Genomic DNA, 23215 nt, shown 5'->3' on the forward strand with positions numbered 1-23215 from the left:
AGCCCCAGAGACCCCGTTATTCGGAACTTGCCACTTTCCTGGCATCGCAAGTTCTACAGCTCCTGACTCAACGGTATAGCCCGCCTGTCCGAGATAGTCAGACAGATCAAAAACTCGAATAATCATTCGAAACACTCTGTCAAGCTGCACCAGGGAGTTGAGGTTCTAGTTTTCCCTTTCGCGGCATCTTTTCTCCCATTCCATGATTACGTCTCCACTGTGGCTGACTGTAAAGACGACAGTGTCGTAAAGTATATATTTCCTTTTTTTCAATGATACTATGGCGCCCGGGTTGAGATACTTTTATCATTATTGCTGCCTCCGAAAATTGCGAACCCATGCAATGGTACATCAACACCGTTGACTATATTGCATCCTGCAGATTGCGTGGAAAAATCGCATATGCCCCGCGCCTCCATCAAGCTTCGACATGCGATTTCAAAACCATGCCAGCGCCAATTTTTTTTACCCATGAATGGACTTGCGTAGGAAACGATCAACGCTGACCTCAGCTACTACGTAGCCACTATAAAGTTATTCTGGAATGACTCCTGGTAGTCTGTCTGGTTCGGTTGAGCTTCTCTACACGTATCTGGGAAGTGAACACACGGCTGGTCCTCTCGTTCACTAGTCACTCGGCGTCAAGATACCCATCGCCATTGCTCGAGGTCCGTGTTTATTTTCCGTCCCCTTGCAAGGCTTTCCGTGCTTATGCTGGTATTCCAGCATTGGCCATGCCGCTCTTTGTTACCTTAGACGTGGTGCTGGCATTTGCGTTGCTTTTCCTTGCAATGACCATTATCCCTGCCGCTACGGTTAAATCGATTCATCGGACTAAAACCTGGTTCAGCTTGCTCATCTCTTGCGTGGTCTTTTGCTTGTCATTCTTTCTTCTCCTTGGCCATCAGTCGGGTCCTAAGCCACCTCTGTGGTTGTGCTTGATCAGTGCTAGCCTCGTGTACGCAGGCTCTCCCTTGTACGTTTATCGCTGCTCTTTTATTATCTCATGCTTATCAGTATGCCAGGATTGCCGCCGCCGGATTGATCTTGATTGTGGAGGTACATCCAGGCCTTCTTCCCTGCACCATACTCACCATCACTAGTTATACTTACGCCTGACTTCGACGACGTCCGACATCAACGAGAGTCGAGTGACTACGGTGAATGCCTTTACCTTGTCGGACTTCCTTCAGCTCTGATATCTCTTAGATGCTCTGGTGTCTACCTGTGGTCCATGCAGTCGTATTTTGGGTGGCTATGTTGGTGCGTCATCCTTTCGTACGTGTGTACAGCCGATTTAAATTTGCTAGTCTGGACTGTCGGACGTGCGTAAGGTTGAGCGAGGTCCAACAGGATTTTACTGCCATGTGGATCATCCTGCACCGTCAGACCTTCTATGCTATCCAGATTATAGTAATACCATTCCAACGTTGTTTGCAAATACCTTGTCTCGGCGGGCTTCATTTTTTTTGTGTCGTACCCATACTACTGTTCATTTCTAGTTCCTTTATCTATTGCCATTCTTTTTGGTTCCCAAGCGGTAGGCTTCTCGTGAGTGATGTCCCTCCTTCTTACTTTTTCATAGGACATACTCCGAGTGTATATGTTTTGGAGACCAGCACCCCCACCCGTCCCACCTAAAGACTGGCGTCACTGGCCACAAAGTTCGGGCATTGTCACAGTAGAGGAGAATTCTCTAGATTCGGTTTGAATGTATGTCATATATATTAGAGGACAGAATACCCTGTATGCATACATAGGTTTTACGGTGCTTCGACCCTATCTAACTGGGGATATCAAATTCTTCCGATGACTGAGCTATGGAGCTTTGAGGAATCGTCCGTGTCTTCTACCCCGCTATTATGTCTGGAGGCCCAGGGCCTATATTCCTGCCTTGACTTTACCTCATCTTCATCGAAATCCCCGCCAGCGCCGGCGTTGCAATCCACAACGAGAACGATTTTGGGGTCCTAGGTCACCTAGCACTATCACAGACGCTCCGGTAAAGTACATTGTGACCGTGAGCGCATAACATGCTCGTACTTCCATTCTTTACAGGCAGGCAACTACAAAGTTCATACTGTCGAGTTCGATATATCACGCGGTGCATCTGATGTGGGCTGTTCTTCCGACTTCGGGCCACAAGGGCTACCCGGACATGGTGGTAGTGGTTCTTTGGGGGGGGGGGGGGTACAACTACTTTTTCTGTTTCTTGACGCTGTTAATTTGTTTCAGAAACTTCGGCGAGGATTTAACCACCTTATTATCCCATTTTGCATTCAACGATCAGAGCCGTAATGTTCGGGCTGATATTTCGATCGGATCAATTTGAGTTCAATGCTCGGGCTAAATCACGACTTCGTCAAAAATCGATGCGCGAAAAGACCTTTGACAGGGTTTTCATGAATCGAAATGTGGTTCTCTGGTTAAATCCTTGCCCTTTTCCTCTTCGTAAATGTACGATTTTTGTAAAATCGAGGTTAAAGAGTCCGATCAAATCACTTCACTCAGGCTAGATCGACCCGAAAATCATGACCCTGACCGCTACTAAGAATCAGCGTGAACACTTGAGCTCATCTAGATGCACAGCTAATACTATTCCGGGCTTAAGAAGTATGGGAAGTGACTAGAGGACAGTACTTATCACTATGACTCATTCTGTGACGGACTGACAGAATTCAAATGAGGAGGAGATTCTAAAGACCTTGCTGTACAGCACGGGCATGAGTTCTGACTGATTAATATTCCGGCTGTTCTTGCATCTCATCGCGTCCGGCTTAGCCGCTGAGCGCTGAGGCAGAATTTCCAAGCATCAAACTCGGAGAAACGCGTAGTTCCGTTCATATTGAACGCCTCCGTTGTGCATGATTCAATGGATCTCCAGGCTGGTGTATAAATATATCAGGTTGGGTACCATATTTTTGGATTCTACTGATAAGCCATGCCTTTAAGAGCAAGAGCAGGGGTGATTATTTTGGCCCTGAGGAAGGGCCCATCACTCGTGCTAGGAATTTTCCAATGCTAGGACAGCCCCCGAGTCACGATCCCTCGGTAACTTGAATATTCAATGCTTTGTACACTAAGCCGGCTCGGAGTCCACGCTGAAGTGTTCTCAATTTTCTAGCAGCTCCATAACGTACAGATCGACCAAGGAACAGATCTTCGGATACTAAGTATTTGTCCCTTCCCTTGGGAAGAGGTTTCGCGGATGAATCATATCGCTGTTTGTGTTGATGATTGCATGGCGTCGATGATATCTGAATTTACGGAGGTCACAGAAAACATGAAAACTGCATATAAAGGAGTAACACACTGTAGATAAGCAAGATTCGGAACTCCGGAGAAGACGGCTTGTGGGACATAAGCCATGGTCGCGGTAATGAGGATAGAGATGTTCTCATTAAATATCCGGAGGAGCCATCCTATGGTCGTAATAGCACTTAGCAGCAGTAGAGCAACTGGGCGCTGACTGGTCCATCACCTGAGTGGCGCTGTTGTCAATTTTTTTTTCAAAGTTGTCGACTTGTGGCATGCAATTACAAAGTGTGGCTATTTTCACAGTAAGAAACCTGTTTTCAGAATTGTTGATTGTGAGTGCTCTGCATACTACATGACGGGCTCTGGTAGACTCACTGATTTCAAGTTCCCTCTAGCGACTGGTGCCTGTCGGTGCGGTGCGTCGCGTCGGCGCGTGGGAAATCTTTAGTTACGGCAAGGCACGTGCCTCCTAAACCTTAATTTAGCACTTCCGCGTGCGCAGTCGCGCTGTCTCGCACACGGAGGCAAAATACTTGACAACGCCTTCGGCGTACCTCAAAATTCTGTACCGAAAACTTGCCGTATTCTTGTTGTATATGCAATGATGACACACCCTGGTAACGGTCTCGTCTGTCAGAGAATTATTTATGCGTAAATTCAGCGTTCTCCGCGCGTTATCTTTCTGTGCTGACCGTATTTTGAATCAGGGTGATCGTCGATCACATAGGTTGACATTCGGCCTATAATCAATATGCGTATTTGCTTCAAAAAATTTGCCGTGAGAAGCTTGACCTATCGCTCCTATGGCCAATACATTATAAAGGACCGGGCGTTGCCCAGATACGGGTTTACCCTTCGTTCTCTCACTTTTCCAACGACTTGCGGTCTCAGAATCATAGCTTCAATGACGGAGGAAGAACATCAACAGGCTGTCTTCTTTCTTGGTCCCTGGGTATGCGCTTGTTCGCAGCTGCGCATCTGCGGTTCCTGTTCTGACCGGCCGCCTGCGCATTCTGTAGCTCGTGGGTCTTTGCCTCGATTTATTCCTTCAGGGAATTTTATCATCTCAGGTGAGCCGAGAGTTCGCACTTCCCCACGGTATGGTTGATAACGATTGTACAGTTCTCCAACTATTATTCATGGTATGGGAAGACGGATAGCATCAAGCTTAAAGTTGCTGTTGGAGTGCTGGCCATCGGCACATTTCTCAAATCTATCCAAGTCTGTGATATGTAACCCATATGTTCGTTATTCTTCCACTAACTTCTTGATGATAGAGCTTGTTTGTCCACGTCTTCATCTAAAGTAGAAATTAACAAGCTGATCGCATCTACAGTGCCATTGTATGGATCCAGTTGATCGAGAACTTCCTTGATCTGCAGACCGCAGTCAATCTGAGGTACGACGCAAATCCTCTTCGTTAGGTGTGTGTCCCCTGACGCGTCATGTTCAAGGTTCGTTACGTGGTACCAGATAGGTAGCGTCTCAAGTCGTCGTTTCTGCTCATTCAACTTATGTGACACAGGCAACCCTCTAATGGTTGCATTCATTGGTTTCTACGTTCAAATGTACTTTTGCTATCGGCTTTGGGTGGTGTCTAAGCTGTGGTGGGTCCCCCTTCCGATGATCTTCCTATTCCTGTTCGCTCTCATTGCCGCTATGGTGGTGGTAAGTTAACTATCCTTTTCGATAGTTCTTTCTGCTTTAATTAACCTATAAATTTCTAGACACACTATGTCGCAATATTCGACGCCAAATTGGCTAGCTGGTGTACGGTCTTCTTTATCATCGCGTGATAAGCTGAGCTGAGAAATGGCAATTCAAGTGTCCGCCCACTACGCCACCGTCTTTGGTATTCATCATTTGATATACGTCTCTTTGCTTCGCTGACGTTCCATATTTCATCAGTTGCCGATTTGTTATTATGTACAGCGACTGCCTACTTCCTTCTGAAGACGAAGAAGAACGTTCTGCCGCAGTACGTAACATTTTCAGGTGAAACTGAAATGTACTCACTTGGTCCTTTGCACAATAGAACGGTGGGGCTCATCAATGCACTTGTCCGTCTGACGTTCCAGACAGCGGCACCGGCTGTTCTTTGGTACGCCGCCGCTCCCTTCCCACTCCCATGAAATATCCATCAATGAACCGACTTTTCTCAGTGCCCTTCTCAACTTGATATTCGTGTATCTTCATAGCGACGAGACTAAGAGCATCTCGAACGCTTTTATCCAAGCTCTCCCCAAACTTTACGCCGTCAGCATGATGTGGACTCTGAATTCAAGGAGGAGTATCCGCGTTTCTCATGGAAGCGGAAAGAGCGGGAGCACTAGTAACGAACCTTCTGGGCCAAGGACGGATTATTCTCGCACTCGAAGGACCAGAGGACCGGATGATATCGCCATGGGTAATATTCAGGTTGTTACTCACACTGAAACCGTCCGAGTAGGTTTCCCTGTCTTCGGGCTTACTACCAGGGATTACTAGTCACTCACGACCCGTTTTTAGGTTACCGATATGTTCGGCGATGACAATCAAGCGATGAATGGGAAGATAGGAAACGTCATTGATGATGAAGAGTCATTGAAGTCGTCTGTTCGCAAGAATTGAACGGCTTTTCCTCAAGAACATTTGGACTCTTCAACGTTCGATATCTGTTCAGTTGTACGCTGCTACACTGTGACTTAATATATCCGATATTTATCTAGACAAGTACACCGGAAGCAAATGTTTTCTGTCCGTTTCAAGACGTTAACCTTTGATGATTGCGCATAGTCGAGATGGCTTCAGAAACGACATGGACCTGAGGAGACTCAACTTGATACAGTCAATTCTGCCCTAGCATGTTCGACATTGAAGTTGCTAGACAGCCATAGACCAAAATAAATAAGAAATACAAGACACAACGGGCAAAGCTCAAACATCGTCTACCGAAAACGACGTACCACCATCCCTCGATATGGAATCCATATATCGCCGCATCACAAAATCAGGGGGCATTTCCCCCTGCTGCACGCGTATCCGTTCTCTCGCTTCAAAAGCAGCCTTTTCACGTTCCTTATCCTTAGTCGATGCACCGATCAGTTCAGATGCAGTGTAGTACGGGACGTTGTGTGGGCGGCCATTCTGATGCGTCTTCCTTCCGTAGTCGTTCTCCATCCACTCAGACTCAGCTTCAGAATCCGAGGCAATCATTTCATCCATACTCATATCATTGTCACCGCCTCCAGTACTGTGATGGTGTTTGTGCGAACACTGTTTACTAGTGTGTCGAGCTCTCCAAACAAGTTTCTCGAGATCGCGTGGCGTAGTATCATCAAAGTGCCAGTCCGCCGCATTGACGACGAATTGAGTGATGTTGCTAGATATCCAGAAATAAGCCCGGAGCAAATCAGCTAGATTGAGGATGTTCAGTGCTCCGATGTCCCAGTGTCGCACGTATCCCTGATCATCCTGCAAGCCAGTTTGAATAGGTTAAATTGAAATGAAGACTGCCGAGGCTTACTAGGGTACCAAGAAAAAATCTTAGGCTATAAGCATCACCATGCGTCGCACGGAAGCCTGTAATGCCCATAAGATACTCCTGCGTGAAGCCAAGTAATCGTTGGTGCCGAAGAAGGGCGGCAAAATCCATGAGGATCTGGCGGTAAGCAACTTCCTCATTGTTCGCCTTGAATTCGATCGCCAGCATACATAGGAAAATTCGGTAAACATGTGCCGCACGATCGCTAGAGCTAGTGACCTCCTCCAGGACATTGTGATCGTTTGCAAACTTTTTAATAGCTCTCCTAGTTTGTTCGGGCAACATATAGGAAGCCTGACCGTCGCTTATCATGTTCGGGGAGATACCGACCGGCGCATTTATAGAGTATGTTTTGCTCATCGAAGTCATTACTTCGTGGTCATATCTACAAAGGACATGATAAGCGCATATCGTTTATAGATTGTCATGAAACTCACCTTATAGTATCCGCCTCTTGCCTCTCCGCAACCTCTCTTACAATCTGTGTCAACAGACCATCTACAATACAGCGGGATGTGGCCTCATTGACACGGGGTTCCTTGCTGACAACGAAACAAAGGTTCTTCTGCAGATCTAAAAGCCCTCTCCATCCATCTCGGAGGTTATATTCGTCAACGTCCGATGTAAATTGTCCTTGGAATGACAGCAAGAGACCTTCAGCAAGCTCTTTCATCCTGGGAGTTTCATTGCTACTATCCTTGACTGAGATGAGGTCAGCCTAAGGATGAAAATACTGAGTTAGACGAATAAGTGGATAGATGGAACCTAGATTGACCTGTAGAGCTTTTGGGAGTTGGGGACGGAGGAGTTTTTCTGTTTGCTCCTCGATTGCAGGAGGCCTAACGGACGCGAGGAACGGATCTACCATGGCGGCATCAGCCCATCTCTCAAAAGTTCGCCCGGTGCCCGCTAATGACGACGGTGTAATAGATGATGGCATAGTTGGTAAGACCCTCTAAGACCTTTGCTCTTGTGTGGTCGACTATCGTCAGAGAGAACGCTGGAAGAGTGACAATATATACAGTCCCTGGCGACAATTCGGGTGTCTGTGTAGGCGAATCCGGTTTAGGCGGGGAAGTCCTTGGAGGCGATTTTTGCTTCGATGAATGGGCGAGATTGAAACGAACTACAGAGCAGGAGTCGTGAAGAGAGGGAAAAGCTTAGGGTATTTGCTGGACTTGGTGGTCGTACGCAACGCCTGGCAAGTTTTGCGACGTGAACGTCTGAACGCCGAAAGAGTGGAGACGTCTTGTGAACAACCCTTGTACTCATGCAATCACGTGATGTGAAAACCCTTACTAAGCTCCAGTGAAAGGCAAGTCTCGCCCTCCCTCCTCGGAGTCCCCCGCCCACCGTCGGTTGCACACAAGAATTTGGAGCATCGGAATATGAGGGAAGGTTCTATATAAGTACGGCATTCCCATCATTTTTTTCCATGTCATCTTTACAATAATCAATATAAAGTATGTACACTGTACCCAATCAAATGTCCCAGCTACATAACATACAAAGTACAAAGATGTAAAGCTTCTAAATTACCCATCCAAGCGTAATTACCCCACCCGGACAGGTTGGGTTCGGACAGCGTCCCGGACTGGTCATTTCAACCCCATTCTGCCTACATAGCCCCTTCGGTGTCTACTGCTGCTGCTGTGATTGCCTGCTGCATACTTGCCTTTAGAATCATGAACATTGATACGCCGTGGATCTAGTTGGTAGGGATGTCTCTAGATTTTGTCTAGATTTGTTTTTCCTGGGTATCTTGACGGCTCAGGTGAGTATTTTGTAGAATACCAGGTACAAAGTATAAATCCGAGCCCTGTTACTAAGTTCTTCAATTATTATTCGTGGTACGGTAACAAGGATGGAATTGGTCTGAAGATCGCGATTGGCGTATCGGCACTCTTGACGACATTGAAGTCTATACAGGTGCGCCGCTTGAAATGTATCCGGAAGCTGCTGACTGGTCCTTAGGCCTTGTAAGTGAATTTTGTTGGGAATAGACGTCGGCAGGCACAAAGGACGTGACGGGGATGGCTCGAACAAACGTATATTCGTGGTCAAATACGTAGGTGGTGGTACGAAGCCAAGGAACGGTAATGATCGGTACGAAAATCAAAATAAGGTAAAACAAAAAACGGCATAGCCGTTAGCCCTGTGGCTGTGAAACCATATCCTCAACAAATTTGGCGCGAGGACGCATTCACACTAAGTACTCCCTTTAGCTCCATTGTTTGGATCCAAGATATTGACTATTTTAACGATCTTCAAGGTATCCTTGCGCTGCCGTACGTTTTCCAGTTTCATCGCACAAGCCGTGTTCTCACGCCGTTCTAGGACTACTGCGTGGTATATCATGGGTATGCAAAGTTTAACTTGGCCATTTCACCGTCTTGGCTCATGACAATCTTTGCAGGAAACATTCTTATGGTGAAATCACCACCAGTTCACGAAATTTGCAAATTAACTTCGATTTGCGCGGTAACAGGTGGCTGTGATTAACTTCTATGTTCAATGTTTCTTTTCCTATCGTTTATACGCCCTATCGAAATTGTGGTGGATCGCCGCACCCATCATGGTGCTATATGTCTTGGGACTAACTGCCGCCGCAGTTGCGGTATGTAGAACTTTCATAACGCCTAAAACTTCGTGTTGTTGATATGTTACTTACTAATAGACCTACTACATATCGACCTCCAGGCTTGGCAAACTACTTCGACGCTGGAGTAAGCCTTGTGATTCCGCATGTATACTGTCCAATGCTAACACCACCCTAGTTTCCGTGCATTATGCAACCGCTTTCGGTACGGCTCATATCCGTGACCCAGAGCACTGCGCCTACTTCTCTGCTTTTCTCTAGCGGCTGATGTCCTACTGTCATCATCAACGGCATGGTTCCTCCTCAAAAACAGAAAATACGTCATGCCGCAGTACGTTCCCCGAGTCTCATGATCACTATCTTATACTTCAAGTGCTGAGACCCACACAGAACTGCCAGTCTCCTCAACGCCCTAGTTCGCCTCACCTTCCAAACAGCAGTGCTCCCGGCGATTTGGTACGTGCTTGAAGGGATTCCAAAGTCTGGGCTTGTCCTTTAATTGTTGAATAGCGCAATGATCAATCTGATTTTCGTCTACGTACAAAGCAAGAATGTCGTCAGTGTTTTCATCCAGGCGCTTCCGAAACTATATGCGATTAGTATGATGTGGACGCTCAATGCAAGACGGGCCATTCGGGTCGCGTTCTCAAGCAGAGGGAGCGATGGTACCAGCAATGAGGAGGCTGTACCTAGAAACGTCGCGAGGACAAGAGGAGTATTGCCATTCCATGTTTGAACTAGGATCAGCTTCCAACTCTTCTGTTTTCAGGATGAAATCCCCTTGAGTAATCTGCATCCACATGTCAAGCCGGCAGTCGTCTCCGTACGCTCCTGTTCTGTGTCAGTACCCCCAGGTTGACCTTTTTTAGGTGCATGACATGTTCGCACATCCTGATAGCGATACCGAGATGGGATAGGAAGCTGCAGGAACTTCTGTGATCTCGAGCCATATGTTAGAAAACCTTGATTCTATTACTGCGACATGAATCATGATATGACGATTGCGGTCGCATAGCTACCCAGCGCAGCGCCGCACCGTGCGAAGAGCGGGGGCAGGCCATAATCGATTTATCGTGGTACATGAGCTTAGGTTTCGTGTTGTAGTGGCGTAGTAATGACCGGCTGTAGGATTCCAATGATAAACTGCGTGTGTACTAGGATAGCATGATGATACTGTAAATGAAGGTGGCTGTCGAGAATAAGTACAAGGAGATGCATGAAGGAGGTAGTAGTAAATTCCGTGTTACCCCGCCAATGTTATAAATGCTAGGAAAAAATAGCTTGATTTAACTCCAACCCGATGGTAGTCCAACTCTATTCTTACTGCTTGCCACGGATCTCGTTGATCCCTCCGCCGTTAGGAATCCAGAGTACAAACTGGGGTTCTCGTCTTCTTCCAATGATCCACGCCGTGTCGGTTCGCGTCGAGTAACCCATCCCCAGCGGCTCTGACTCTCGCTCTCGTCCCAGTTGCCATAGTTACTGCTGACGGAGCCATACATACGCCCACTCAAAGCCCGCCGACTTGGCTCGGGATTACCGGCCAAGTGCTTTCTTAGACTTCGTATCGATTGTTGTCGTTTGGGCGGAACCAATATCCGTGCCAAATTAAGCTCGCCGTCTTCTTCATCACTGCTCTCGTAATGGTCTGTTTCGGGATCCATGCTCCAGCCTCTGTGGTATCGGTGCCCGTTGACGGCCAGCTTTGGAGGAGCAGTGGCAATGGTCCATTCGGTAGGTTCACCTTCTACTCTTGTCCTGGCGAGAGTCGGCAAATTCGCGTCGCCCTTTTTCCTTCTGCCTCGTTCCCTTGGTTTTGATATCTTCTCTTCCCGCTCGCCATCCCTTGTCCTCGAGGTCGCCCGACTTGATGGGGCGCTATGGCAGGAGACTCTAGTCCGACTGACCTCACCCACACTGCGCCGTGATCGTCGTTTCGACATCTGTGCCATATATACCGGCGGCGGCGGTCTTCCTCGTGAAGGTGAGGGCTGGGGTTCATTTTTTGGCCCGCCAATGTATCCTATGCCGCCGTACATTACTGCACGAGCAACAGTTTCTAACCATGTATGGGGAAGGGGTGGTGCATCTTCTTCTTTAACTTCTTTAAGATTCGCGGGTGGAGTCGACCTGGGGCGCTGTGGCAGGTTCGCAACCGAAGCCATATGCCGGAGATAGGCGCCTGCACGAGAAGGCTGGGGTTGCATAATGGGTTCAGATGGCTTGTGAGCAAGACGATTTGAAGGAGCGTATTGTGTTGATGACGGTAAATGTGAAGGAGTGTGAGGATTACGCCTTGACAAGGCGGGTGAATTCGGTAGTCGTTGAGAATGCAATGAAGTGTACGAAGGATTATTGGTAAATGCATATAACCTTGAAGATGACTGCTGTGTAAATTCGGTATTCCGTGAAATCTGTCGAGGACTTTGGTAGCTGGCTTTGGGAGTAGGCCCGGCACACTCCATGGACGAAGTGCTCCCTGGCGTCGATGGTCTGGTCGACGGTGATCTCTGCCGCTGTTTCTGCGACAGACGATGTGGTATCGGTGAAGAAGGTGGTGAATAAGTTCGACGCCTCTCTACGGTTGGCCGTGGTGGCACGTCGGTCGTGTCTTGGCGGAGACTTGACGGCGACAAATTGGCGCCACCAGGCATCAACCCGGCAAAAAATCCCACTACACCGCGTAGACTTCGCCGTTGGGGACTACCCTCCCGACGCTTCCGCTCAGTGTGCTCGATACGCTCAGCTTCCGGCGTAAATACACGTGTTTCCTTGTATCCCGCTTCTCGCAGAAGATCTTCTAGCCGCTCGTAGGTCTGGGACGTACCACGTCGGTGGAGGGGTACGCGACCAAGATCTGGATAACGCGACCTTGAACGTCCTGTACGCTGAGGCGGCGTTTTTGGCTGTGGAGGTGAGCTGGAGGAATGGGATGCGGAGTTCGACGATGAGAGTGTTGGTGAGATCGTTGAGTTCGATGACGAGGGCATCGGATAGCTCGTCTGCACCACAAAGAACGACGCCTCCAGATGAGCAAAGCGACTCCCAAAGAGAGGAGAGAACGAACCGTAACGGGCTGCACTCGTTGTCGATACTGCATACTGCTTTGAGGATTCTTCGAGGTCGCCATGTCTCTAATGCGATGCTATATTGTACCAGTCGAGCTCGCTGTGCCAAACGGCGTGGAGGCCGTGTAATGGCCTGTGCGTATCGTCGTTTTATCGAGAGTGAAATTTGAGAGCCTGGGTCGCAATGGCGAACCGACCCCGGGCCCGAGTCGAGGACCAATTTACAAATCAAATAATTGTCGAAACAGTAAATAATGCATTTACCATATTGAGCGGACATTCCCATCACATGACAAAACGCGTTTATTCTCCGGCTTGATCCGAGTCATCTGACTTCTTGAACACTCATTAAAAATTTGAAGGCCCTTCCTGCCAATATTAGGTGTTCATTCCGAAGATATGCCACCACCCTTCTTAATAAATGCTATCTTCTTCTCTTGTGATTACCCCGTCTATATCGGGATTCGTACATACCTGTGGGCCGCCGCCGCCGTCAAAAAACGTCAGGCGGCCTTTACTAGGACACTTGTATGAACAATTAACGCGTCATTGTCGGAGTACCTACGGACACAATACAACCTCTTGGGCTGATTGTCCACATTCATTACGGAAATATAGGGTATGTGAATAAAAATACATCGTAAATTCATACTTGCTTAGTGTACACGCTTGAAGACTTGGTATCCTCCTCCGAAGGCGAGTCGTCACCCTTTTTAGTTGGCATAGATTCAATATCCGCATCAAACTGGACGGAGCGGTCATCGTTAGTAAATGTAGACCATTGTGCGATTGAACGGCATACCCGGCTTTCCGTATGCGTGACAATCTGGATCCCGCTCATCGCAATATCGTCGCTAACATTAACCCGCCTTCGCGTCATTGATCTTGAAAAGTCCATTCGAGTAGGCTCATTACTTGTACCACCGGTTAGACTAGAAGAACCGTTTGCCACCCGAATACGCCTCCTCGCGTTTAGTGTCCACATCATGCTGATAGCGTATAGTTTTGGCAGAGCTTGAATAGACACATTAGAGAAGCCTCTAATGGTAGGCGTTTTGCAAGTAGACAAATATCAAGTTGAGCAGCGCACTGTTGGATAATTCGGAGGCCGGTCCTACACTGAGTAGATGGTTGGGATCAAGGAGAAAGCACATACCACAGCGCAGCGGGCGTAGCAGTCTGAAACGTAAGCCGCTACCAGCGCATTTATCATGCCGACAGTCCTGTACCAGTCGTTGACATGGAAAGCAATGGAAGCAATAGACTACGTACTGCGGTAAGACATTCTTCTTCGTCTTAAGAAGGAAATATGCTGTTGTGCCCGCAAGCAATACGTCACCAGCTAAAGGAATAAATTGTAAGAGAATGATATGGTGAACGCGAGATCAGACCGACCAAACACAATGGCATAATGCGCTGACACTGAAAGCACATTATCAGGACCTGGACAGAGGTCATCGAAACACGTAAGTACACACGCCATGGAGCCAGTTGGCCTGATCCTTGGGAGTCGGATATATAGTGAACCTACAAAGTGGATCAGCTCTAACTCGAGAAGAATCGTAATGTCGGCCTCACTGCAGCGGAGACACAGCCAACGGCAAACAGGTAAAGAAACAAAATCGGCGTAACTATCCACCAGAGTTTCGATATTGTGTACAGTCGGTAGCAAAAATAGAACTGCACATATAGTGCGATGAGTGCAACGAACAGGGTATTGCCTGTACATCGATTAGATACAGAGCATACAGAGAGTCAGCAAGTCGTGACGCACATCTTTCATACCAAGCAGTATTCCGCATGTTGGATGCACTATCGAAATCATCGAAATGTACTATCTGCTGCACCCAAACAATGACACTGGTAGGCATCAGCTTAAAATCTTGTGGTCTTTAAGAAGGGGAGGGATTCTCACAAACACTGAATGTAGCAACCAACATAAGTAACTGAATAAACATTTGAGAAAGGCCAAACTGACAGACCTGTATGGATTTTAGTGTCGTGATGACTGCGAGAATCCCCACGGCCGCCGTAAATCGATAGCCATCCGTACCACCGTACCACGAATAATAATTTGAGAACTAGTTCATAGCGTTAGGCTTGTTGTCATACTGGTATAGTTCAGAACGCAGCTCACCTGAGATGTGAGCACGCCCTGGAGAATTAGATCTAGGCACAGCCCGACCAGCTAGTACCACGTCAGAATCGACGAGACGGACAGAAAGAAACGCAACAGCACATACCCAGGGACCCAGAGTTGTAGCTGCGTCACTGTTGCCGTCCGGATTAGCGGGGGCGTCCGACGCCATTGACGGGAAAAGGAAAAGGTACCAGAGGCCTCCAGAACCGTTATGTTAAGTAAAAGCTTCTTTACTTATGGGAAATTAAAGGGCGAAGGAAGTGAACGGAAAATCATCCCTTCAATGATCTTATGGCGAAATCAGAAGCTAAACACCGGTAAGTGCGGTTGGTCGTGGAAGTGGTTGTAAGGGGGAAATGCCTCCGTCCTGCAGCTGTCGTTTCGAGCGCAGTCGCTCGGGCCGTGCCAGAATTGAGTGCTTCAACTCGGAGTTGCATCGTGACTGGTCCTCTTGTGCTCCGATCAAAGTGGTTGCGTTGCCAAGAACGCTGATGGTAAGAATCTTCACAAATCTTTCCGCCGAAATTCTTTGGACCTCTGTTGCAAACTGGTAGTCCAAGATGCATTGAGCAGAGTAAATGCCACTGAAATATGATCGATCAAGAAGGAGCCCTCGATAAAGCTCGGACTCGGCGAGGAAGACTTAACTTACTGACAAGCGGTTTCCTAAGGCACCGCTCCCCTCCATGACGGAAATCAGCATAATGTATCAGGTCCCTTCATCAAAATTTGAGCTGCGCACTGCACTCAAAGCCTCCCATATAAAAGCAAGTCCGGTAAAGTCCGCTTTACCGGAAAGGACAGTTAACTGGAACAAAGTTTCCAAATTTTCTCCAGAAGGCAGCGATAGGCTTCAAGCATGTATGCCCAAGAAAGCGGATTTATGACTTCTCCTTGGCATGAGTGCAAATGAGTACGAGTCTGATGTTCGTAGAAGAGTAGGATCAGAACCTGGTCTTGTGTAGCTGTAAAAAGGCGGCCGAGTTGCATTTGCTCTTGAACACCAGAGATCTCTGTATACGAATCTTTTGTCGTAAGCCAAGCGACGGTATGTAGCTTCGGCATATATAAGTAATATGGCCGGGATTTGGCGAGGTGAGGCATCCGTATCCGTAGCAGACCATGCTGCGCCTGTGATGTTCCCAATGACAAGAATGAATGGAAAGGTCGTGAGAGAATGCCAAGTCTCGACGCGCTCGGATGACACAAACCCGCATTCATTGCCGGCGCAGCACCCCATTGCCAATACGAACATCCTGCATGTAATATAAGTATCGCTCTTGTTGAGGGAGGGTCGTGAGCTCAAAATTTTCACTCACAGACCCGTATCTGTACCAGAGTCGCCCTTGGACCACCGAGAGTCGTGTATGCGGCTGTCTTGCACCATTGAACCGGGGTGTGTCGCTATCGTTTTCCCCATCACATTCAGCGCAGGTGTGCATATAATAGGCCCTTATGCGACGTTCGTCTGTCAGGAAGGCAATTCAATGTACATAAGTTATAATTTTCGTCAGCGTGGAATGATTGACACAACTAACCGCGGAATTAGAGGTCGCCTCCCACGCAGTGTATATTCTCCACTTCTTCAGGTCTGTCCTCCGAATGTCGGATTTCCCTTAATGTTGACGGAGCTTTTGGCGGTTAGGAACCGTATCGCGGTGCCTATATATGTGTATACTTGGCAACTCCGAAGACATTTCTTCGCTCGACAATTAAAACCCGAAGGATGACGCTGTTTTAGTTTCCTGGTACTCATCGTTACCATGGAGAAAATGCCCATGACTGCCTCGGTGAGTGTTTGGGACAATCCAACCCTAAAACTGGCCTATTTCGTTGTCGAGGATAATGAATCTGGACTCACTGTGTTGCTTCCGGATAAACCTGTCTCGATATGTGATAATCCCGTTTCACTGGATGACGAAAGTTCGCTGGCAGCAAGTGCCTGTCTTGTATCCACAATCAAGGCTAGATGGAATGGTTAGTCTCTTGTGAGGCATATAAGCAGAGATACATACAAGCACAAGACTCTAAAACCTAAATTTTCGAGGTTTGGGAATATGCTCGTTATATTATGGGCAATCAAGTCATTGATCCGTGGCGAAATGAACGGATGCATTATTGGCCGGCCAATGAGCGCAAGGCTCGGAAGGAGGCCTGCCGCCTGAAAGGAATCGGAAAACGTTCTCGATAGGCATGTCACTTCCATGGCATAGTTACCGCGTTGAATAGGCCCCACTCCAGCACCCGAAGCTTCAACCCACGTCGGTAATTTGGCTAGTCCTCCGAGTTCCTGACGCTATAAGGAATGGATCGACACATGCTCTCATGGACTATACCAACAGATGCTAGTGCAGTCGGATGCACTCATAGCTCGGTACCGATTTCGACCCCACGACGAGGTTGTCAAGACGGAATATCTCTTGTGTTTTTGAAACGCCACCAACATGAAGAGTGAACTAGTGTCGAATTTCGAACCCAGATAGAATAACGGCGGTGGATGATTTGTTATACTGGACGTCATAGATAGGTGCCCACTTTTACCAGAGCGACTCGTCGGTTGAACATTTAGCAAGAAATCGTGTTTGGTAGACGTAGTACTTCTCTTTGCTTTCCGTCCTCCGAATGACTCTGACCGTACAGCAAGCCCTCACCCCTGCGAAAAAAAAAAAACAAGGAGAACGTATGAAGAATGGCTAGTTCCTAGCTTTGTTCATTTATTCGCGAGTCTCCTCCATGAATCCAAAACCATCCAATCCAAGTTTTCATAACTTTTCAAGAGAATTTGAAGAGTGACAGCCTTTCTGAAGGTAGAGATGTCATTTTACAGCGAAAGATGAGGTCGAAGGATGGTTAAACTTTCCTTCAGTGAAGCAGGAATGATATAGGAAGGAACTCCAAAATGAGGTGAGTTTTTTTGTTGGATTCTTCCTTCAAGCAGTAAGCAAGGAGCATTGGCTTAGTCATCATCCGGTCCGATTTCCGTCAAGTCGGGGCTGCCGTGGGAATTTCTATCCTTCTCCCCGACTGGCGTTCTTCTTCAGCGAGGCGCGATTTTTTGAAGCACCCTGTTTTACTGACGAAAAATCCTGGATCCAGTGATATGAACTTCACACTCGATGTCTTCTTACTTCCAATAATTCTGATGGTCGCGATGAAAATCACAAAGCCGGGCCGCACCTTGCCTTGACCTTGCCGCCCCAGTGCCAGTCGTATCTAGGCCCCGCGGACCGTAGCTGTTCCGAGACATTGCATACTGGCTCTAACCTATCTAGCAGTGAGCGATAATTGTTGATCCTAAGAGTGTCGGTGGCTAGTATATTCCTAACTATTACCTAAGTAAGCTTTTTCCTGCTCTGCACTCTCCTCTGGTGACTGATTTCTCGTATTTCGAGGGAATAACTACAACGAACTGTGACACGTTTTTCATGTCGCCCATCAGCTACTATCCTTGTTGGGGATCCCTATGATGCACGGCTACCATGTATGTCCGGCATGGTGTCCACGCGTGGAGTTCGCCTGTATGACGACATCCAATCGCCTCGCTATAAGTATACACGCCAACACCATGGACATAACACAAACCGTCACTCCAAATCATGGCTTCCGTTACGACTGAAGATGTTCTCATTATCATGGTATGTACCTTCAACGCGGAATTGTAGTCACTTTACTGATCAGAGCACCTGTAGTTTTCCATTCTACTTCCGCCAATAGCGGTCATCTTGATGAAGCGGCCCCTGGCGGATGTCCTCATCAACATCATTCTGACGCTTTTCTTCTGGATTGGAGGAGTAATTCATGCACTCTACTTGTTGTACCAGAGGCGAAGGTCGTGGTGGTGAAGGTGCCGTAACTTGTCTACTGTATGTGAGTGTACAGTAGCAACGTCAATATGAGCGTTACGGGTGGCAGACAAAGGAACTGGGAAACAACACCACAGTTACGCGTTACGTTGCCCATTTTTGGCAACGACATAGTGCCTTCGAAGTCATATTTTGGCACCTGGTCTCTGCCATTTGCTGTTTTATAGCCTGAAATGTGTTCGAGCATGTATTCCCAAATTAAACTTACTGAATAGAAATTTTTTATTCGAATTTTTTTGGATTTTCCATACCGTAACGCAAAAAAATAGGAAACAAGGTGCTCGTTACACGTTACGGAGAGCAAAATAAGCAACGAAACAGGTCCAGCGTTACGCGTTACGGTTTCTACTGTACACTCACGTACAGTATTGACACTACAACCGCTGATTTAGGACAAACAGGAATGCTGACATCCTATGCTGTGATTTATTTATTTAAATCAATTCATTGCCTGTCTACGTCTCGTCGTCTTAATACCTGGAATGGGATGTGAAACTCATATATTGCTACTGCTGGAATGGGAAGGAATGTATATTCATCCAAAAGCCTGGGTATTTCCAGCCGATATCATGCTGGAAACATTGGATCTCTGTCTGACAGTGTTTTTGTCGTCTGTGTCGTCTTGGTTTCCTATTCACACCCTCGTTTCCCCCAGCTACGCCCGAACGGATGATCGGTAGGAACCTCCATGTTTGCATCACTCACTCGCCCGAAGTATTTAAATTGACGCGACTACGCCACTTTCCTGGTCATTCATTTACCTCTCCATGTCGCGATATTTGCATGCCTTCATCGTTTCGTCTTTTATCTCTGTCTGCCTCTGCGCATGAACGATGGTTGAGGTCGCTATACCAGGTATTTCCCTCGTATTTCCATCCCGTCCGTCCTCAAACAAAGCGATGGTCAAGCTCGTGCTGGATAGCTCATCCTCTGACAGGATCATGCCTGTAACGTCGTCAGTCACTCAACTATTGTGCGGAATCGATCTCTTCTGACCTCCTTAAGCCCCGTAATTGCGGATTCCTCAGAGACATAAATTATGGACGCAGTCCGTATCCCCGGCGTATTCCTAAGATCTTGTCCAAGCTGTTGTTATCGTTCAGGTCCTCCCGGGATTTCGAACAGCAACCCGACCAGGGAATTAGTCGGATTCTGGTGGACGCAACTTTGGAATTATTCGGCACCTTTTCGATGTTGCCTGACATATTTTCAGAGAAACGCAGCAAAAATTTGAGCACGACGTCCATAAATAGATCCCTAGGCGTCGTTCATAAGAGAAAAGGCACGATTATATAATACGCAACTTCCATTCAACCCACTGTCCACCATGCAACTGAAATATCTCAGAGATCGGTGGTTCTTTTGTTTTTCTGGTGAGTGCATCTCCGGCATATGTCCATATGCGTATTGATGTATTGGATGCTTTCTGGTGCCTCAGTTCCATCTTCCACGTTCATTTTAGGCCTAGATTGATTTGCCTTAGAAACGACCAGTCTATGCCTGCGGTAACTGCTACGCACGATGGCAGATCTCTGTAATTAAAAATATCCTGTGCAATTACTGCGAGAGCGCAGGCAGCGCAGCTCTTGATCGGGAATACAAAAGCTTCAGGTCCTTCTCGAACCGTCTTTACCGAATATTTTCTCTCTGTCCACAGTGTTGTGCTCTCTGTCACTCTTTCAACAGCCCACTCTCTCTGTAGGCTCCTCTCCTTTAGTTATCCATTTTCTTTGGCTGAGAAAATATAGGTTCTCCAAGCATGCTTTTCTCCGCCAAAGTTATTCTTCTCTCTTTTGCCTCCGCTATCCTTGCTGGCTCTGCACATGATAGCAGCCTTAAGAGGCACGCGAAATTGAAGAGCCGTCTTTCAAGTCAAGCCCTCGAGGCACGCTCCGAATCCGTTGAAGCTTACTATGGGTTCCAGGTAAGGATTTCACTTCTGTTTGACGTGAGAGGCTGACCATCCCATTGCGTGATTTATTAGAACAGCACCATTACCGCCTGCGGTGTATATTTCAACGATACGGACTACATCATTGGATTGAGCTCTGACTATGTAACCGCTGACTATACTGACAACTGCGGCAGGTCGGTGAGTGTCACTTAGCCTCTCCCAATCTTCGAACGCAGTGCTCATTTCGGATGTTTTTCATAGGTCACTGTCTACTTGACTGACGACAGCTCTTCTTCCATCGAGGTCACCGTCGGCGATTCGTGCGATAGTGATGCCTACCTTTCCATTGCTGCCTTCGAAGCCCTTGCCGGGTCGCTTGATGCTGGCGTTTGTGAGTCACTCGGTTTTTCTTGCATTTCTGATCTAACATCCCCATATAGTGAATATCACCTGGTCATTCATTGACGAAGCCACCACGACCGTATCTTCTGGTGAGCGTTTTTCTAGCTTTCTGCCAGCTTGTGGACCACGGTTGACATATCTTCTAGCATCTACCGAAGCTTCTAGTGCCTAAATATTCCATATCTCTGACATCGCGTCGGGTTAAAGGATTAGGGACGGACTTGTGCATAATTTCGGGACTTTTCTTATAAAGACCGTTACATTTAGTACCGTATCGTAGTGAAATTTATTGTTCTCCTGTTATACATGGCTTCCCCTCAATTTGTCACTGCATTTATTTCTCAAACGACAAGCACACCAAATCAAAGGAGACTACACCGCCCTTTCGTTCGTCATCGGACGTCCTTCAAATAAAGTGCAGTGCACTGGCATAACAAAAGATTACAGTACAAATTTGACTGGAAATGCTTAAATAAATAAATCCTAGAGTCTGAATACTACCGTTTGAATAACACGAGAAACCCTCCCCAGGCTCTCAGTCGGAGAAGACTGGACTCGGAGAATCGGGGCTGGGACTGGATGCTACGTTCACAGCGACTCGCGGTAGGTGTTCTAGGAAATTATTCAACAATATTAACATGTAGTAGACTTTTTCATGCATAGTGATGCTTTGAGATAACGAAATACAACGGGAGTTGGGCTGTTCACGCGCCGTGGGTGATCGCGAAGTAGATCGACGCTGTTAAGGTGTTCAATTCCTTTTTGAGACGCCGGTGTCGTCACTCAGAGGAAACAGAGCCAAACATCAGCCATCGAGGTGAAGGCGCGGTTGCATCGCTATCTTGATAACTTACCGTCATCATGTCCCGCCAGGACAAAGCGACCACCGAGCGATTTACGAAGACTTTACGAGAGCTTGTCAAGAAACCGGAAAACAAGCTGTGTGCAGACTGCAAGCGTAATGGTGCGCGCCTATTTCACTCTGATATCTCGAAGTCGAAATTCATGCTCGTTTAGATCCTCGATGGGCCTCCTGGAATATGTATTAGCTTTTATATCTGTCGAAATGAACTGGAAGCTCATACGAACCTCAAAGTGGCGTCTTTCTTTGTATACGATGTTCAGGCATCCATCGTGGCATGGGCACCCATATTAGTCGTGTCAAGTCTGTAGACCTGGACGTCTGGACCCCGGAACAAATGGAGGTATGCTATCAGCGCGCCTTCCAAAGCTATGTTTACTGACAGTCGTAGTCCATTCAAAAATGGGGAAACTACCGAGCGAATCTTTACTGGGAAGCTCATCTCAAAGCTGGACATATTCCTCCTGATCAGTGCGTGACATTAAGTGAACAGGAATGCATCCTAATCTTGAACATTCTAGTAAAATGGAATCTTTTATACGATCCAAATATGAATCACGGCGGTGGGCGATGGAAGGACCTCCACCACAGGATCCATCGATGCTAGAAAATGGATCGAGCGCAACGCCGCCACCGCCGCCGCCACAGCAGCAACAGCAATCAGCCACACCGGTGCACCAAACTGCACGCGCTAGCCCTTCTCGCGTTCCTGTGACCAACCGTCAACCCCAGCCGCATCACCTACTCTCTGCCAGTTACGCGTCACAGCACAAGACACAACCTACTCCTGCTGCTGCTGCTCCAGCTCCAGCCCCGCCACCACCGCAACCGAAACCGAGCGATGACCTCTTTTCGCTCGATTTCCATTCCCCCGTTTCATCATCACCACCTCCACAGCAGGATACTCAGCAAAAGAAAGACGTCAAGCAGGACATACTATCGCTGTTCTCTTCCCCCCCGTCCGCTGCGCCCACACCAACTTCTCCTTGGGGACAGCCTCAGCCTCAGCAGCAGCAACAACAGCAACAGACAACAAGCATGATAGGCGCGAATGGGGCAGGAATGTGGGGCGTCAGTTCAGGATGGAATTCAGCGGCAGCTCCTCCCCCTCCCCCTCAGCAAAGTCTTTGGGGCGCCTCAGCCCCGCAGCAGCCACAATCGCAGCCGTCTTTATTTGCTAGCAGCGCTGCCATCTGGGGAACGCCTGCGCCGTCAAACGGGATCAGCCAAACGTCGAATGATCTCTTCAGGCTCGTTCGCTAGTGCGGGAGCTACAACTACAACTACCGCACAGAAGAAGGATGATGTCTTTGGAGATATTTGGGGGGATTTTAAGTGAAGCATCGCATATCCTGTATGCATAGTAGGTACTTCATAAATCTAGACTTTTTCAAGGAGTGGAAAGATTGTATCTTCAAAAAGCCGAAGGGAACGGTGGCCTTGATATGGCAGAGCATCCGATATCAACCCTGTAACCACCAGATCATTCATTTTCAGACTCTGTGGAGGTCAGTATTTGTCGTGTCTGCTCCAGAGTCCCATAAAGTTACCCTAGAGAATGTGGAATTTCGGGAATTGCCGGGTCAGCGGCGTGCGAAGTTGGAAT

The 23215-nt window shown here is 47.7% G+C and overlaps 9 protein-coding genes across 9 annotated transcripts; 6 read left to right on the forward strand and 3 right to left on the reverse strand.

Annotated features, from left to right (window-relative positions):
* Positions 1-352: 352 nt before the first annotated feature.
* On the forward strand, positions 353-1792 carry EV420DRAFT_1522147 (uncharacterized protein). The gene is made up of 6 exons (XM_060472248.1): positions 353-668; positions 727-976; positions 1026-1059; positions 1104-1160; positions 1210-1263; positions 1311-1792. Exons 2-6 carry the CDS (start codon positions 735-737, stop codon positions 1500-1502), a joined length of 579 nt encoding a protein of 192 aa, XP_060334461.1. The 5' UTR covers positions 353-668; positions 727-734; the 3' UTR covers positions 1503-1792.
* A 1981-nt stretch (positions 1793-3773) lies between these two features.
* Positions 3774-5979, forward strand: EV420DRAFT_1522154 (uncharacterized protein). Its single transcript, XM_060472249.1, has 14 exons — positions 3774-3909; positions 3966-4210; positions 4278-4328; positions 4381-4479; positions 4536-4540; positions 4595-4657; positions 4713-4735; positions 4784-4926; positions 4986-5028; positions 5084-5110; positions 5167-5236; positions 5294-5359; positions 5421-5703; positions 5767-5979. The coding sequence occupies exons 2-14, from the start codon at positions 4010-4012 to the stop codon at positions 5866-5868; spliced, it is 1176 nt and encodes a 391-aa protein (XP_060334462.1). The 5' UTR covers positions 3774-3909; positions 3966-4009; the 3' UTR covers positions 5869-5979.
* Positions 5980-6053: 74 nt separating this feature from the next.
* EV420DRAFT_1148977 (uncharacterized protein) lies at positions 6054-8014 on the reverse strand. The gene is made up of 4 exons (XM_060466080.1): positions 7557-8014; positions 7219-7499; positions 6764-7166; positions 6054-6711 (listed from the first exon to the last, which is right to left on the reverse strand). The coding sequence occupies exons 1-4, from the start codon at positions 7719-7721 to the stop codon at positions 6175-6177; spliced, it is 1386 nt and encodes a 461-aa protein (XP_060334463.1). The 5' UTR covers positions 7722-8014; the 3' UTR covers positions 6054-6174.
* An 817-nt stretch (positions 8015-8831) lies between these two features.
* EV420DRAFT_1745552 (uncharacterized protein) lies at positions 8832-10643 on the forward strand (the record flags this gene model as incomplete). Its single annotated transcript, XM_060480138.1, has 12 exons — positions 8832-8993; positions 9054-9069; positions 9119-9141; positions 9198-9211; positions 9270-9398; positions 9459-9507; positions 9559-9585; positions 9642-9711; positions 9771-9836; positions 9891-10095; positions 10150-10203; positions 10566-10643. The coding sequence occupies exons 3-12, from the start codon at positions 9138-9140 to the stop codon at positions 10641-10643; spliced, it is 696 nt and encodes a 231-aa protein (XP_060334464.1). The 5' UTR covers positions 8832-8993; positions 9054-9069; positions 9119-9137.
* EV420DRAFT_1148894 (uncharacterized protein) lies at positions 10301-12670 on the reverse strand. The gene has a single exon (XM_060466079.1). The coding sequence runs from the start codon at positions 12368-12370 to the stop codon at positions 10667-10669; it is 1704 nt and encodes a 567-aa protein (XP_060334465.1). The 5' UTR covers positions 12371-12670; the 3' UTR covers positions 10301-10666.
* Positions 12671-13339: 669 nt separating this feature from the next.
* On the reverse strand, positions 13340-15099 carry EV420DRAFT_1149170 (uncharacterized protein). The gene is made up of 11 exons (XM_060466081.1): positions 14692-15099; positions 14586-14636; positions 14431-14529; positions 14364-14368; positions 14223-14308; positions 14027-14169; positions 13927-13975; positions 13844-13870; positions 13721-13790; positions 13605-13671; positions 13340-13537 (listed from the first exon to the last, which is right to left on the reverse strand). Exons 1-11 carry the CDS (start codon positions 14755-14757, stop codon positions 13433-13435), a joined length of 768 nt encoding a protein of 255 aa, XP_060334466.1. The 5' UTR covers positions 14758-15099; the 3' UTR covers positions 13340-13432.
* A 2804-nt stretch (positions 15100-17903) lies between these two features.
* On the forward strand, positions 17904-18685 carry EV420DRAFT_1149181 (plasma membrane proteolipid 3). Its single transcript, XM_060466082.1, has 2 exons — positions 17904-18223; positions 18278-18685. The coding sequence occupies exons 1-2, from the start codon at positions 18185-18187 to the stop codon at positions 18428-18430; spliced, it is 192 nt and encodes a 63-aa protein (XP_060334467.1). The 5' UTR covers positions 17904-18184; the 3' UTR covers positions 18431-18685.
* A 1074-nt stretch (positions 18686-19759) lies between these two features.
* On the forward strand, positions 19760-21076 carry EV420DRAFT_1761340 (uncharacterized protein). The gene is made up of 7 exons (XM_060480656.1): positions 19760-19824; positions 19890-20149; positions 20200-20375; positions 20436-20543; positions 20607-20736; positions 20786-20836; positions 20894-21076. The coding sequence occupies exons 3-7, from the start codon at positions 20211-20213 to the stop codon at positions 20917-20919; spliced, it is 480 nt and encodes a 159-aa protein (XP_060334468.1). The 5' UTR covers positions 19760-19824; positions 19890-20149; positions 20200-20210; the 3' UTR covers positions 20920-21076.
* A 431-nt stretch (positions 21077-21507) lies between these two features.
* EV420DRAFT_1522201 (uncharacterized protein) lies at positions 21508-23104 on the forward strand. Its single transcript, XM_060472250.1, has 5 exons — positions 21508-21742; positions 21844-21952; positions 22001-22080; positions 22131-22863; positions 22904-23104. The coding sequence occupies exons 1-5, from the start codon at positions 21609-21611 to the stop codon at positions 22946-22948; spliced, it is 1101 nt and encodes a 366-aa protein (XP_060334469.1). The 5' UTR covers positions 21508-21608; the 3' UTR covers positions 22949-23104.
* Positions 23105-23215: the final 111 nt, after the last annotated feature.

The sequence above is a fragment of the Desarmillaria tabescens genome, assembly GCF_030435595.1.
Source record: "Desarmillaria tabescens strain CCBAS 213 chromosome Unknown EV420scaffold_8, whole genome shotgun sequence".
In the NCBI taxonomy this organism is placed as follows: Eukaryota; Fungi; Basidiomycota; class Agaricomycetes; order Agaricales; family Physalacriaceae; genus Desarmillaria; species Desarmillaria tabescens.

Bases quoted from the DNA above. Each gene is read 5' to 3' on its own strand.
- EV420DRAFT_1522147 (XM_060472248.1), top strand. From the start codon at position 735: ATGCCGCTCTTTGTTACCTTAGACGTGGTGCTGGCATTTGCGTTGCTT. The intron at 977-1,025 runs GTACGTTTATCG...TCAGTATGCCAG, and splicing joins GTGTACGCAGGCTCTCCCTT to GATTGCCGCCGCCGGATTGA. The intron at 1,060-1,103 runs GTACATCCAGGC...CACCATCACTAG, and splicing joins GATTGATCTTGATTGTGGAG to TTATACTTACGCCTGACTTC.
- EV420DRAFT_1148894 (XM_060466079.1), bottom strand. From the start codon at position 12,370: ATGCCCTCGTCATCGAACTCAACGATCTCACCAACACTCTCATCGTCG.
- EV420DRAFT_1761340 (XM_060480656.1), top strand. From the start codon at position 20,211: ATGCTTTTCTCCGCCAAAGTTATTCTTCTCTCTTTTGCCTCCGCTATC. The intron at 20,376-20,435 runs GTAAGGATTTCA...GTGATTTATTAG, and splicing joins AAGCTTACTATGGGTTCCAG to AACAGCACCATTACCGCCTG. The intron at 20,737-20,785 runs GTGAGTCACTCG...ATCCCCATATAG, and splicing joins GTCGCTTGATGCTGGCGTTT to TGAATATCACCTGGTCATTC.
- EV420DRAFT_1522154 (XM_060472249.1), top strand. From the start codon at position 4,010: ATGCGTATTTGCTTCAAAAAATTTGCCGTGAGAAGCTTGACCTATCGC. The intron at 4,736-4,783 runs GTAGCGTCTCAA...TATGTGACACAG, and splicing joins CGTTACGTGGTACCAGATAG to GCAACCCTCTAATGGTTGCA. The intron at 5,704-5,766 runs GTAGGTTTCCCT...ACCCGTTTTTAG, and splicing joins CTCACACTGAAACCGTCCGA to GTTACCGATATGTTCGGCGA.
- EV420DRAFT_1522201 (XM_060472250.1), top strand. From the start codon at position 21,609: ATGTCCCGCCAGGACAAAGCGACCACCGAGCGATTTACGAAGACTTTA. The intron at 21,953-22,000 runs GTATGCTATCAG...TGACAGTCGTAG, and splicing joins GGACCCCGGAACAAATGGAG to TCCATTCAAAAATGGGGAAA. The intron at 22,081-22,130 runs GTGCGTGACATT...TGAACATTCTAG, and splicing joins GGACATATTCCTCCTGATCA to TAAAATGGAATCTTTTATAC.
- EV420DRAFT_1149170 (XM_060466081.1), bottom strand. From the start codon at position 14,757: ATGGCGTCGGACGCCCCCGCTAATCCGGACGGCAACAGTGACGCAGCT. The intron at 14,637-14,691 runs GTATGTGCTGTT...ACGTGGTACTAG, and splicing joins CTACAACTCTGGGTCCCTGG to CTGGTCGGGCTGTGCCTAGA. The intron at 13,538-13,604 runs GTATGTGCTTTC...ATTATCCAACAG, and splicing joins GCTACGCCCGCTGCGCTGTG to TGCGCTGCTCAACTTGATAT.
- EV420DRAFT_1149181 (XM_060466082.1), top strand. From the start codon at position 18,185: ATGGCTTCCGTTACGACTGAAGATGTTCTCATTATCATG. The intron at 18,224-18,277 runs GTATGTACCTTC...GAGCACCTGTAG, and splicing joins AAGATGTTCTCATTATCATG to TTTTCCATTCTACTTCCGCC.
- EV420DRAFT_1148977 (XM_060466080.1), bottom strand. From the start codon at position 7,721: ATGCCATCATCTATTACACCGTCGTCATTAGCGGGCACCGGGCGAACT. The intron at 7,500-7,556 runs GTCAATCTAGGT...TTTCATCCTTAG, and splicing joins AACTCCCAAAAGCTCTACAG to GCTGACCTCATCTCAGTCAA. The intron at 6,712-6,763 runs GTAAGCCTCGGC...ACTGGCTTGCAG, and splicing joins GATTTTTTCTTGGTACCCTA to GATGATCAGGGATACGTGCG.